Here is a 13,180-nt window from a genome sequence, read left to right on the forward strand (position 1 = left end):
TCTTTCCTACCGAAGGAAGAGTACATCTATCAAAGTTATAAATTAATCTATGGTCTTGATACTATTCCGGGCGCAAAAAAAATCTTTCAGAATCTAGAGCACTGTCTTAAAGTGTATTTTTTTGTATCAGTTTTTACCGGCAGTTTTTTTACTGGGATTTCGATTTACTTTCGAATTCAAGAAGCATGTTCCATTACAAACTCATTTGCTGTAATCCTTACCATTTTGGGACGAACGGCCCGCGATATAGGTGCATATTCATTGATTATGTTCATTGGTCTATTATACTCACGCGTTAAGCTTTTGAGAACCTATTTGGACACTAAATCGGCTAATACAGCATGGGATAGATATTCGGTAAAGCAGTATATCAACATGTACGAATCTCTTACTAATACTATTGATGATAGTGCTGTGCCTGTTAAAGTGACGGTATGTTTCTCATGTACTCTCCTTCTTTGGAACTATCAATAAACTGAACTGTTAAATTGCTACCAAATATTGTTTTATTGCAGATAGCAGTGACGGCAATATCCTCTATGATAAGAGTAACTTATAGCTTATATTATGACATTGCAACGCTAAAAGAACAGGTGAGCAAAATAATGCATGACTATTCTCTGTGAATCCTCCTGGATTATAGAAGGTAGGCCGTGTTACATTAAATATAGCACGGAATATCTGAGGTAAGTTGAGTGATTGTATTGCAAGGCAGGAATTTTTAGAAATCGTGACAAAAATTAGAAGAACAGAACGAAGAAGGGCGTTATATAAAAGACAAACGCAGGGAACAGTCAAAGGTTATTTCCAGTTGCGTATAGATGATTTGGTTGCCAATATTTTCCCAGAAATATCTAACTTGTTTGCCGAACAGTCGTCGTCTATTTACTATACCGATTTCGTAGGCATATGACAAATCTCATTGCGTACATGAAGTCATAAGTAAAATAAAATTCAACGAAAGAGAAGTTCTTATAATGTTAAGAAAGTTAGTCTGTACAGAAGGTCCCAGTCCAGACTGTATCATCCTCCGAGCCTTTTTCGAAAACTATGTTGGGGTTGGCTTCCAGTCTAACCGGATTCAGCTGAGTACCAGTGCTTTACAAGAAGCGATTGCCTATCTGACCTCCTCAACCCAATTACCCGGGCAGCCCGATACCCCTTGGTTAGACTGGTGTCAGACATACTGGCTTCTGACTACCCGTAACGACTGCCAAGGATGTTCAATGACAGCCGGGACCTACAGTTTAACGTGCCATCCGAAACACAGTCATTGGTGTCTAAAATATACTTAGAAAGTACATACAAACTTAGAAAAGTTGCATTGGTACTTGCCTGACCTGGATTTGAACCCGCGCCCTCATACTCGAGAGGTTGGTTCTTTGCCCACTAGGCCACCACGCCAGTCCAGACTGTATCTCTGCCATTTTCTTTAAAATGCTGTAGCAGAACATTGGCTAGAAATGTAAAAACATTTTCTTCAGGGTTTAGCTGGGATGTCTAAGGTGGTGATGGTGGGATACTTGAATGAACCAGTTTTCTTCGTCATCCTGGGTACCATCGCCTTAGATATAATCAACAACGACTATAACTATATGAAGACCAAAATTCTTGAGCAAAGAACACAAGCTAAAAGTGAGTAATTTCTAGGCATCACCAAGCCATCATCCTTAAGGATGATTTTCAAATACTTTAATGATTAAATACAACAATAACCAAATCTTGTCCTTTCAGACGAAAGACTGCGGAGTGATCTTCAAGATTTACTAATGCTACTAGAAAATCGTCCGCTTCGATTTGATCTTCTGCCGAACCTTCCTCTGACAACAAAGCTATTTCTGAACTGTTTGTCATTTTTCATCCTTAACATTATTGCAGTTTTGCAGATAAGAACCTTCTATTCGTAAAAGCATAATTATTCATGTGATTAAGTTTTGTCTTCTATTCTGTCCTTGTGGTCTTACTTAAATTTATACATGACCAAAATATATTTTAGTGTCAGTTAGTGAAAATAGAATCACCTTAAAAGCTGGTTTGATTACTATCACGAACAATATTACTATTCTGTATTCACTTCAGTTATTATAATTGTAAGCTTTATTACTACCTTAAAACAGAAGTCTAGTGGTTTCAAGTTATTTTTATTTTACAATTTTCTAGAGAGTACTCGAAGGTAGTGTCGCCAACATGACTGACGATACCTTGGTCTGTGATATCAAAAACATTTTGTTCATTCGTTTCGCTTTCGGATTTCTTCAAGACTTTAATGGCTCTTCTAAGATAAAGTGGCTTTCTTATCTGTACACTATATGTTTTTTACTTTTATTTGTTGTTTTATCATTATTTCCAAATGAAGTAATTTATGTGTCCTATCGCATTTTGGCATTGATCGAATATTTCGTTCTTTTTGTGATTTCTTTCCTACCGAAGGAAGAGTACATCTATCAAAGTTATAAATTAATCTATGGTCTTGATACTATTCCGGGCGCAAAAAAAATCTTTCAGAATCTAGAGCACTGTCTTAAAGTGTATTTTTTTGTATCAGTTTTTACCGGCAGTTTTTTTACTGGGATTTCGATTTACTTTCGAATTCAAGAAGCATGTTCCATTACAAACTCATTTGCTGTAATCCTTACCATTTTGGGACGAACGGCCCGCGATATAGGTGCATATTCATTGATTATGTTCATTGGTCTATTATACTCACGCGTTAAGCTTTTGAGAACCTATTTGGACACTAAATCGGCTAATACAGCATGGGATAGATATTCGGTAAAGCAGTATATCAACATGTACGAATCTCTTACTAATACTATTGATGATAGTGCTGTGCCTGTTAAAGTGACGGTATGTTTCTCATGTACTCTCCTTCTTTGGAACTATCAATAAACTGAACTGTTAAATTGCTACCAAATATTGTTTTATTGCAGATAGCAGTGACGGCAATATCCTCTATGATAAGAGTAACTTATAGCTTATATTATGACATTGCAACGCTAAAAGAACAGGTGAGCAAAATAATGCATGACTATTCTCTGTGAATCCTCCTGGATTATAGAAGGTAGGCCGTGTTACATTAAATATAGCACGGAATATCTGAGGTAAGTTGAGTGATTGTATTGCAAGGCAGGAATTTTTAGAAATCGTGACAAAAATTAGAAGAACAGAACGAAGAAGGGCGTTATATAAAAGACAAACGCAGGGAACAGTCAAAGGTTATTTCCAGTTGCGTATAGATGATTTGGTTGCCAATATTTTCCCAGAAATATCTAACTTGTTTGCCGAACAGTCGTCGTCTATTTACTATACCGATTTCGTAGGCATATGACAAATCTCATTGCGTACATGAAGTCATAAGTAAAATAAAATTCAACGAAAGAGAAGTTCTTATAATGTTAAGAAAGTTAGTCTGTACAGAAGGTCCCAGTCCAGACTGTATCATCCTCCGAGCCTTTTTCGAAAACTATGTTGGGGTTGGCTTCCAGTCTAACCGGATTCAGCTGAGTACCAGTGCTTTACAAGAAGCGATTGCCTATCTGACCTCCTCAACCCAATTACCCGGGCAGCCCGATACCCCTTGGTTAGACTGGTGTCAGACATACTGGCTTCTGACTACCCGTAACGACTGCCAAGGATGTTCAATGACAGCCGGGACCTACAATTTAACGTGCCATCCGAAACACAGTCATTGGTGTCTAAAATATACTTAGAAAGTACATACAAACTTAGAAAAGTTGCATTGGTACTTGCCTGACCTGGATTTGAACCCGCGCCCTCATACTCGAGAGGTTGGTTCTTTGCCCACTAGGCCACCACGCCAGTCCAGACTGTATCTCTGCCATTTTCTTTAAAATGCTGTAGCAGAACATTGGCTAGAAATGTAAAAACATTTTCTTCAGGGTTTAGCTGGGATGTCTAAGGTGGTGATGGTGGGATACTTGAATGAACCAGTTTTCTTCGTCATCCTGGGTACCATCGCCTTAGATATAATCAACAACGACTATAACTATATGAAGACCAAAATTCTTGAGCAAAGAACACAAGCTAAAAGTGAGTAATTTCTAGGCATCACCAAGCCATCATCCTTAAGGATGATTTTCAAATACTTTAATGATTAAATACAACAATAACCAAATCTTGTCCTTTCAGACGAAAGACTGCGGAGTGATCTTCAAGATTTACTAATGCTACTAGAAAATCGTCCGCTTCGATTTGATCTTCTGCCGAACCTTCCTCTGACAACAAAGCTATTTCTGAACTGTTTGTCATTTTTCATCCTTAACATTATTGCAGTTTTGCAGATAAGAACCTTCTATTCGTAAAAGCATAATTATTCATGTGATTAAGTTTTGTCTTCTATTCTGTCCTTGTGGTCTTACTTAAATTTATACATGACCAAAATATATTTTAGTGTCAGTTAGTGAAAATAGAATCACCTTAAAAGCTGGCTTGATTACTATCACGAACAATATTACTATTCTGTATTCACTTCAGTTATTATTTTAATTGTAAGCTTTATTACTACCTTAAAACAGAAGTCTAGTGGTTTCAAGTTATTTTTATTTTACAATTTTCTAGAGAGTACTCGAAGGTAGTGTCGCCAACATGACTGACGATACCTTGGTCTGTGATATCAAAAACATTTTGTTCATTCGTTTCGCTTTCGGATTTCTTCAAGACTTTAATGGCTCTTCTAAGATAAAGTGGCTTTCTTATCTGTACACTATATGTTTTTTACTTTTATTTGTTGTTTTATCATTATTTCCAAATGAAGTAATTTATGTGTCCTATCGCATTTTGGCATTGATCGAATATTTCGTTCTTTTTGTGATTTCTTTCCTACCGAAGGAAGAGTACATCTATCAAAGTTATAAATTAATCTATGGTCTTGATACTATTCCGGGCGCAAAAAAAATCTTTCAGAATCTAGAGCACTGTCTTAAAGTGTATTTTTTTGTATCAGTTTTTACCGGCAGTTTTTTTACTGGGATTTCGATTTACTTTCGAATTCAAGAAGCATGTTCCATTACAAACTCATTTGCTGTAATCCTTACCATTTTGGGACGAACGGCCCGCGATATAGGTGCATATTCATTGATTATGTTCATTGGTCTATTATACTCACGCGTTAAGCTTTTGAGAACCTATTTGGACACTAAATCGGCTAATACAGCATGGGATAGATATTCGGTAAAGCAGTATATCAACATGTACGAATCTCTTACTAATACTATTGATGATAGTGCTGTGCCTGTTAAAGTGACGGTATGTTTCTCATGTACTCTCCTTCTTTGGAACTATCAATAAACTGAACTGTTAAATTGCTACCAAATATTGTTTTATTGCAGATAGCAGTGACGGCAATATCCTCTATGATAAGAGTAACTTATAGCTTATATTATGACATTGCAACGCTAAAAGAACAGGTGAGCAAAATAATGCATGACTATTCTCTGTGAATCCTCCTGGATTATAGAAGGTAGGCCGTGTTACATTAAATATAGCACGGAATATCTGAGGTAAGTTGAGTGATTGTATTGCAAGGCAGGAATTTTTAGAAATCGTGACAAAAATTAGAAGAACAGAACGAAGAAGGGCGTTATATAAAAGACAAACGCAGGGAACAGTCAAAGGTTATTTCCAGTTGCGTATAGATGATTTGGTTGCCAATATTTTCCCAGAAATATCTAACTTGTTTGCCGAACAGTCGTCGTCTATTTACTATACCGATTTCGTAGGCATATGACAAATCTCATTGCGTACATGAAGTCATAAGTAAAATAAAATTCAACGAAAGAGAAGTTCTTATAATGTTAAGAAAGTTAGTCTGTACAGAAGGTCCCAGTCCAGACTGTATCATCCTCCGAGCCTTTTTCGAAAACTATGTTGGGGTTGGCTTCCAGTCTAACCGGATTCAGCTGAGTACCAGTGCTTTACAAGAAGCGATTGCCTATCTGACCTCCTCAACCCAATTACCCGGGCAGCCCGATACCCCTTGGTTAGACTGGTGTCAGACATACTGGCTTCTGACTACCCGTAACGACTGCCAAGGATGTTCAATGACAGCCGGGACCTACAGTTTAACGTGCCATCCGAAACACAGTCATTGGTGTCTAAAATATACTTAGAAAGTACATACAAACTTAGAAAAGTTGCATTGGTACTTGCCTGACCTGGATTTGAACCCGCGCCCTCATACTCGAGAGGTTGGTTCTTTGCCCACTAGGCCACCACGCCAGTCCAGACTGTATCTCTGCCATTTTCTTTAAAATGCTGTAGCAGAACATTGGCTAGAAATGTAAAAACATTTTCTTCAGGGTTTAGCTGGGATGTCTAAGGTGGTGATGGTGGGATACTTGAATGAACCAGTTTTCTTCGTCATCCTGGGTACCATCGCCTTAGATATAATCAACAACGACTATAACTATATGAAGACCAAAATTCTTGAGCAAAGAACACAAGCTAAAAGTGAGTAATTTCTAGGCATCACCAAGCCATCATCCTTAAGGATGATTTTCAAATACTTTAATGATTAAATACAACAATAACCAAATCTTGTCCTTTCAGACGAAAGACTGCGGAGTGATCTTCAAGATTTACTAATGCTACTAGAAAATCGTCCGCTTCGATTTGATCTTCTGCCGAACCTTCCTCTGACAACAAAGCTATTTCTGAACTGTTTGTCATTTTTCATCCTTAACATTATTGCAGTTTTGCAGATAAGAACCTTCTATTCGTAAAAGCATAATTATTCATGTGATTAAGTTTTGTCTTCTATTCTGTCCTTGTGGTCTTACTTAAATTTATACATGACCAAAATATATTTTAGTGTCAGTTAGTGAAAATAGAATCACCTTAAAAGCTGGCTTGATTACTATCACGAACAATATTACTATTCTGTATTCACTTCAGTTATTATTTTAATTGTAAGCTTTATTACTACCTTAAAACAGAAGTCTAGTGGTTTCAAGTTATTTTTATTTTACAATTTTCTAGAGAGTACTCGAAGGTAGTGTCGCCAACATGACTGACGATACCTTGGTCTGTGATATCAAAAACATTTTGTTCATTCGTTTCGCTTTCGGATTTCTTCAAGACTTTAATGGCTCTTCTAAGATAAAGTGGCTTTCTTATCTGTACACTATATGTTTTTTACTTTTATTTGTTGTTTTATCATTATTTCCAAATGAAGTAATTTATGTGTCCTATCGCATTTTGGCATTGATCGAATATTTCGTTCTTTTTGTGATTTCTTTCCTACCGAAGGAAGAGTACATCTATCAAAGTTATAAATTAATCTATGGTCTTGATACTATTCCGGGCGCAAAAAAAATCTTTCAGAATCTAGAGCACTGTCTTAAAGTGTATTTTTTTGTATCAGTTTTTACCGGCAGTTTTTTTACTGGGATTTCGATTTACTTTCGAATTCAAGAAGCATGTTCCATTACAAACTCATTTGCTGTAATCCTTACCATTTTGGGACGAACGGCCCGCGATATAGGTGCATATTCATTGATTATGTTCATTGGTCTATTATACTCACGCGTTAAGCTTTTGAGAACCTATTTGGACACTAAATCGGCTAATACAGCATGGGATAGATATTCGGTAAAGCAGTATATCAACATGTACGAATCTCTTACTAATACTATTGATGATAGTGCTGTGCCTGTTAAAGTGACGGTATGTTTCTCATGTACTCTCCTTCTTTGGAACTATCAATAAACTGAACTGTTAAATTGCTACCAAATATTGTTTTATTGCAGATAGCAGTGACGGCAATATCCTCTATGATAAGAGTAACTTGTAGCTTATATTATGACATTGCAACGCTAAAAGAACAGGTGAGCAAAATCTTCAAAATCTCAAAATCTACTTAGGTTTTTCCCAACTATGTTGGTTCGACTTCCAGTCTAACTGAATGCAGTTGAATAAGTACCAGTGCTTTACAAGAAGCGACTGCCTATCTGACCTCCTCAACAGTTACCTGAGCAACAATATACCTTGGCAATACTGGTTGTCTAATTTTCTGGCTTCTGACTACCCGTAACGACTGCCAAAGATTTTAAAATGTCAGGTGGGATCTATAGATTATCGTGCTTTCCGAAACATGGAAGAACTTGTTATGTAGAATTTTAGGGGGTGATTTTTTATTTTTTATAGAAATTACAAAAACCTTTGTAACTTAGCAATGTTACGAATCTCTAATATTATTTTTCAGGGTTTTACTGAGACGTCTATCTTGCTGATGTTAGGATACTTTAATGCATCAATTTTCTTAATTTTGGCGGTAACTGTAGTCTTAGATGTAATCAACGATCACTACAGCTATTTGAAAGTGAAAATCCTGGAGCAGAGAACACAAGCTGTCAGTAAGTACTTACTATATTTGTTTTTGCAAAACTTTGGCACCATATTAATATCTTAAACAACTCTGTATATGTGATACAAATTAAACTATAGGACCGTTGATAATGATGAGAAAATAATATGCAGAGGCTGAGAAAAGAATTAAGCTACTTTTGATCCGGGCATGAGAAAGAAGTGGATCCTTTGTAAACACTCAGTCTTTTATACGCATTATAGGCTGTCAGTCAGATGAGCTCATTATATCAGATGGTTATTTTTTTAAATTGAAAATAATTCTAGAAAAAAGCGAGCTGGCAGCGCTTGTTATGATTACCTTCGCAGTAAGCTTTTCATCCTTACTTTTCAAATCATCATCATCCTTCGAGCCTTTTTCCCAGCTACGTTGTGGTCGGCTTCCAGTCTTACCGAATGTAGCTGAGTACCAGTGCTTTAGAAAAAGCGACTACCCTGGATGACCTCCTCAGCCCCGTTGCCCGGGCACCTCACCAGCCCCTTACTTTTCAAATAAATATGTAAAAAATTGATGAGAAACAATTCTTCTACTTTCAGATGAACGGCTGCGGAGTGATCTGCAAGATTTACTAATGCTTCTAGAAAATCGTCCGCTTCGATTTGATCTTCTACCGAACCTGCCTCTGACAACAACGCTATTTCTGAACTGTTTGTCATTTTTCATCCTTAACATTATTGCAGTTGTGCAGATAAGAACCTTCTTTCAGTGAAGGTATAATTTTTAATGTGATTTTGTTTTCTCGTTTGTGCAAGCTTTGCGTGATTCATCATCCTCCGAGCCTTTTTCCCAACTATGTTAGGGTCGGCTTGCAGTCCAACCGGATTCTGCTGAGTACCAGTGCTTTACAAGGAGCGACTGCCTATCTGACCTCCTTGACCCAGTCACCCGGGAAACCGGGTACCCCTTGGTTAGACTGGTGTCAGACTTATGACTGGTGATTATTATCTTGTATGTCTCTACCCGACCACGGGACTACAGAGTCCCGGATTGATGTTCTTTTTAATTTAGGGATTGATGTGTGAAATAAAATGTATCGTTTCTATAACTTGTTTTCTTTATCTTGAAAGTTTGGATTCATAACATCTTATGCAGTCGCTATAGCGAAGCCTTTTAATTGTCAATTTCTATTGCATTTCTACAGATCAATTTATGCAATCGAAAGCTTGCCTGGAATAACAAACAAAAATTGCTTACGTTTTGATTATTTCGTGAGATTTTGCCTTGCTTTACATTGTCAGCTGAATATTAAGAATATATTCAGTTTGTCATTATTTTGGACAAGTATTCAAAAGTCCTAATATTAATCTTGCAGACTATGTATAACTACGTTGTCGTTTGCTATTTTAACAGATTCAGCATTATTTTGGTTTATGGTGTTCGATAATAATGAATTTGCTATTGTTAGAATGTATAATTAAACTTATTCGTAAGCTTCTCTAATAAATTAAGGTCAACTTTCTATTACCTTCTTTTTATAGGCACCACTTTATTGTGTATTTCTAGAACTATCGTTTCCTTATAAGTGGCCTTATATCAGGGACAAATATTTCCTATTTATAAAACTAATGTATCAGTATTAAAGTATCGGAAGGTTTCTGATAGTATTGTTTTAAAACTTTTACTTTCTAGTTCAGCATTGTCCCTAGTGGAAGTGTTGGTAATACTTACTAACTTAAAAAATTGTTGTAAAAAGGATAATCATGATTGGCGGTTCATTAGTCTGCAATATTAAGCACATAATGTTTATTCGTTTCATCGTTGGATATTGTCATGATTTCAATGGTTCCCCTAAAATGCGCTTGTTTTCTCAAATCTACACGTTAACATCTTTTATAAGCCTTAATTTCGTTGTTTGGTCTTTAAAAGATGTAGCACCCATAGTTTTACGTCTCTCTATAGCTTTTGAATATTCTATTCTATTTTTCATTGCTTTTATAACTAAAGAAGAACATATCTTTAAACACTACTCGTATATTTGTGGGATCGACAGTTTACCCGGGGTGAGCTAAAATTTTTAAACTAAAAGTGTATATTATGAAATCTATGATTTTCTTGTACTGTATCAACAAGGCACTGTTAATTTACTTCTTATGCATCCTTTTTCCAAACATATGCTATGTATGGCCCTTAAAAGTAGGCTTCATCGTCGACCATATCTATGGGATGGGAGCCAACATTGGAAGGTTTGGCTTTATTTTGGTTATGGGCATTCTAATTTGTCGGCTTAAAACTGTTAGTATAAGTTTTAAAAATATTGCAACTGAAGTCAGTAGGGACAAATATGCCGTTAAGAAATATATGAATATGTACGAAACGCTTATTAATTACGTCGAAGAAATTGATACGCCGATCAAGTTTACGGTATAATGTTTAGTGTTTAGCTGTTTTATTCTGGGTGTAAAAACAGTTTCTAATTTTTATTTAAATTTATTTCAGTTGATCACTGTTTTAATGATGTCCTTCGTCAGACTGATGATGGACTTTAATGCTGATTTAGACTTTTTAAAACGTCAGGTGAGCCGATTCGAAATATTCGTATTATGGTGCATTTTTATGGATTATAATGAAGATCTTAATACCTAAGCATCGTGAAGAGATTTAACCTTTAAATGGCTTGAGGAAAACAAACAAACCAAAATTACTATAGTTCGGCCATTCAGAGAATGCGTTCCTGACACGTCGCGATTGAACTGACGACGTAACTAGATTCATTGATTATTGATATAATAATGTTGTTTTAATGCTCCTCAATTGTTAAAACGGTAAACAACCAGCAAAAATACATTATTATATCAATAATCAATGAATGTAGTTACGTCGTCAGTTCAATCGCGACGTGTCAGGAACGCATTCTCTGAATGGCCGAACTATAAGCCGGTATTCAGAGCTTAGAGCTTAAGAAAGGACATAAGCTACTTTTCATCCGGGTGAGGAAAGTAAGTCCTTTACCGGAACCGCGAAAAGTAAAAAAATCATAATATCGAATTTCACTACCTCCACTTCTTAGGATGGATTTGTGTTTGATGAAGTCTGACACCAGTCTTGCCAACGGGTATTGGGTTGCCCGGGTAACTGGGTTGAGGAGGCCAGATAGGCAGTCGCTCCTTGTAAAACACTGGTACTTAGCTGCATCTGATTAGACTGGAAGCCGACCCCAACATAGTTGGGAAACGGCTAGGCAGATGATGATGATTTGTATTTGTTTCAGGGTTTTGTTATTACTTTCATGGCGGCTTTCGTGAGAATGTTCAGTGAACCATATCTTGTTGCTATTGTTATGGCAATAATTTTGGATTTCTTCATTGATAACTTCAACAATATTCAAATTACGATTATGAAACTTAAAATTGCTTCCAACGGTAAGAAAAGTTTATTGCTTGTTATTCCACCAAAGTTCGGGTGCCAAATATATATAAAAAAAAAAATGTTTTGTAAAAATAAAATGTATTTGAATGTTTCAGATGAGCGGCAGCGTTCTGAGTTAGAACAATTATTGCTACTACATAATGGTGAATCGTCCGCTACAGTTTAATATTATTTCTAACTCAATGACAACTAGGGTTTTACTAAGCAGTGTATCTTTCCTTATTATCAACATCATTGCTCTGATGCAAATTAAGTCGTTTTACTTTTAAAATGTGTAGATGAATAGCGGGTTACCACCAATATTCGCTCACATTTGTTCGCGAACATAGAATGTATTCACGTCGGTGCAAGTCCACTGCTAGCGTTGCTTTTTCGCGATCATTTTGGATAATGTTCGCACGAACTTTGTTTCTGTTGCTTAGAGCGATTAGACCAGTAGAAACAGGCGTCACTGAGCCATAAACCAGTGGAATCTTCGCCTTTACTATCGTTTAACAGCCAGTTTCTTCATCAAAAGTAAAAGCCAAAGTAATGTCATAAAGTAAAAGTAACGGTCAAATTCGTTTTATCTATAAAATTTTGCTGTTACTTTAGCCTTGAAAAAACGAATTTGATCGTTACTTTTACTTTATGACATTACTTTGGCTTTTACTTTTGATGAAGAAACTGGCTGAAAGTGAAATAGTGTTTTTGATCATTTCGATTTCGTGTCGTGAAATAGCTGTTTTATGTGTGTAAAAAATATTTGTAATTGCTATAAGAAATTTATTCTAGTTGATTTGTGTGTATAGTTATTAATTCATCGTAGTTAGATTGTTCAGAAAAATTGCTTGTCTTCATAAAAAAGTTTCACAATGTTTTAAAAAGCAAATCAACTTTTGAGCTTTTTTATTACTCGATTGTTGATTTTTTGATATCTTAACTTACGATAAATAATTGTTAATAAAAATTAATTAAATCTTCAGTATTTTCATGTTCTTCTGTTATTGTTTTGCTTGTTGAACTTGAACGCTGCTATATTATTTTATGTAAATAAATGAACATTGCTTTTTATTTCACTTTTATTCATCACATTTTTACGACAATATATAGACATAAGTAATGAATTTATTTCCTTTCCTAAGTATTCCTCATACAATAAATACTCATATGATTTGTGAATAAATATAGATTCATCGACTTTGATAAATGTTTACCAACCCTTGCAAAACTATTTACATCCGTTTAAAGTGAGAAAATATACAATCTGCGACTGACGCAGATACATTTTCTCTCTTGACCTACACAAATACATTTGCTGATATCATCAACTTTATGTCTTGGCAATAAGGCATATTATTGCTTGTATAAACCGCAATTACAACCGATGTGATATTAAAGAGCGAAATAGTGTGTTAATATGACTTTGATGACGTTATAACATGATTTTGT

General features: G+C 35.8%; 1 protein-coding gene across 1 annotated transcript; it reads left to right on the forward strand.

Moving 5' to 3' along the window:
• The first annotated feature begins 1,397 nt into the window (after positions 1-1,397).
• LOC124642487 lies at positions 1,398-1,976 on the forward strand. The gene is made up of 2 exons (XM_047180948.1): positions 1,398-1,635; positions 1,735-1,976. Exons 1-2 carry the CDS (start codon positions 1,497-1,499, stop codon positions 1,905-1,907), a joined length of 312 nt encoding a protein of 103 aa, XP_047036904.1. The 5' UTR covers positions 1,398-1,496; the 3' UTR covers positions 1,908-1,976.
• Positions 1,977-13,180: the final 11,204 nt, after the last annotated feature.

Source organism: Helicoverpa zea, chromosome 24, assembly GCF_022581195.2.
Source record: "Helicoverpa zea isolate HzStark_Cry1AcR chromosome 24, ilHelZeax1.1, whole genome shotgun sequence".
NCBI classification, from domain to species: Eukaryota; Metazoa; Arthropoda; class Insecta; order Lepidoptera; family Noctuidae; genus Helicoverpa; species Helicoverpa zea.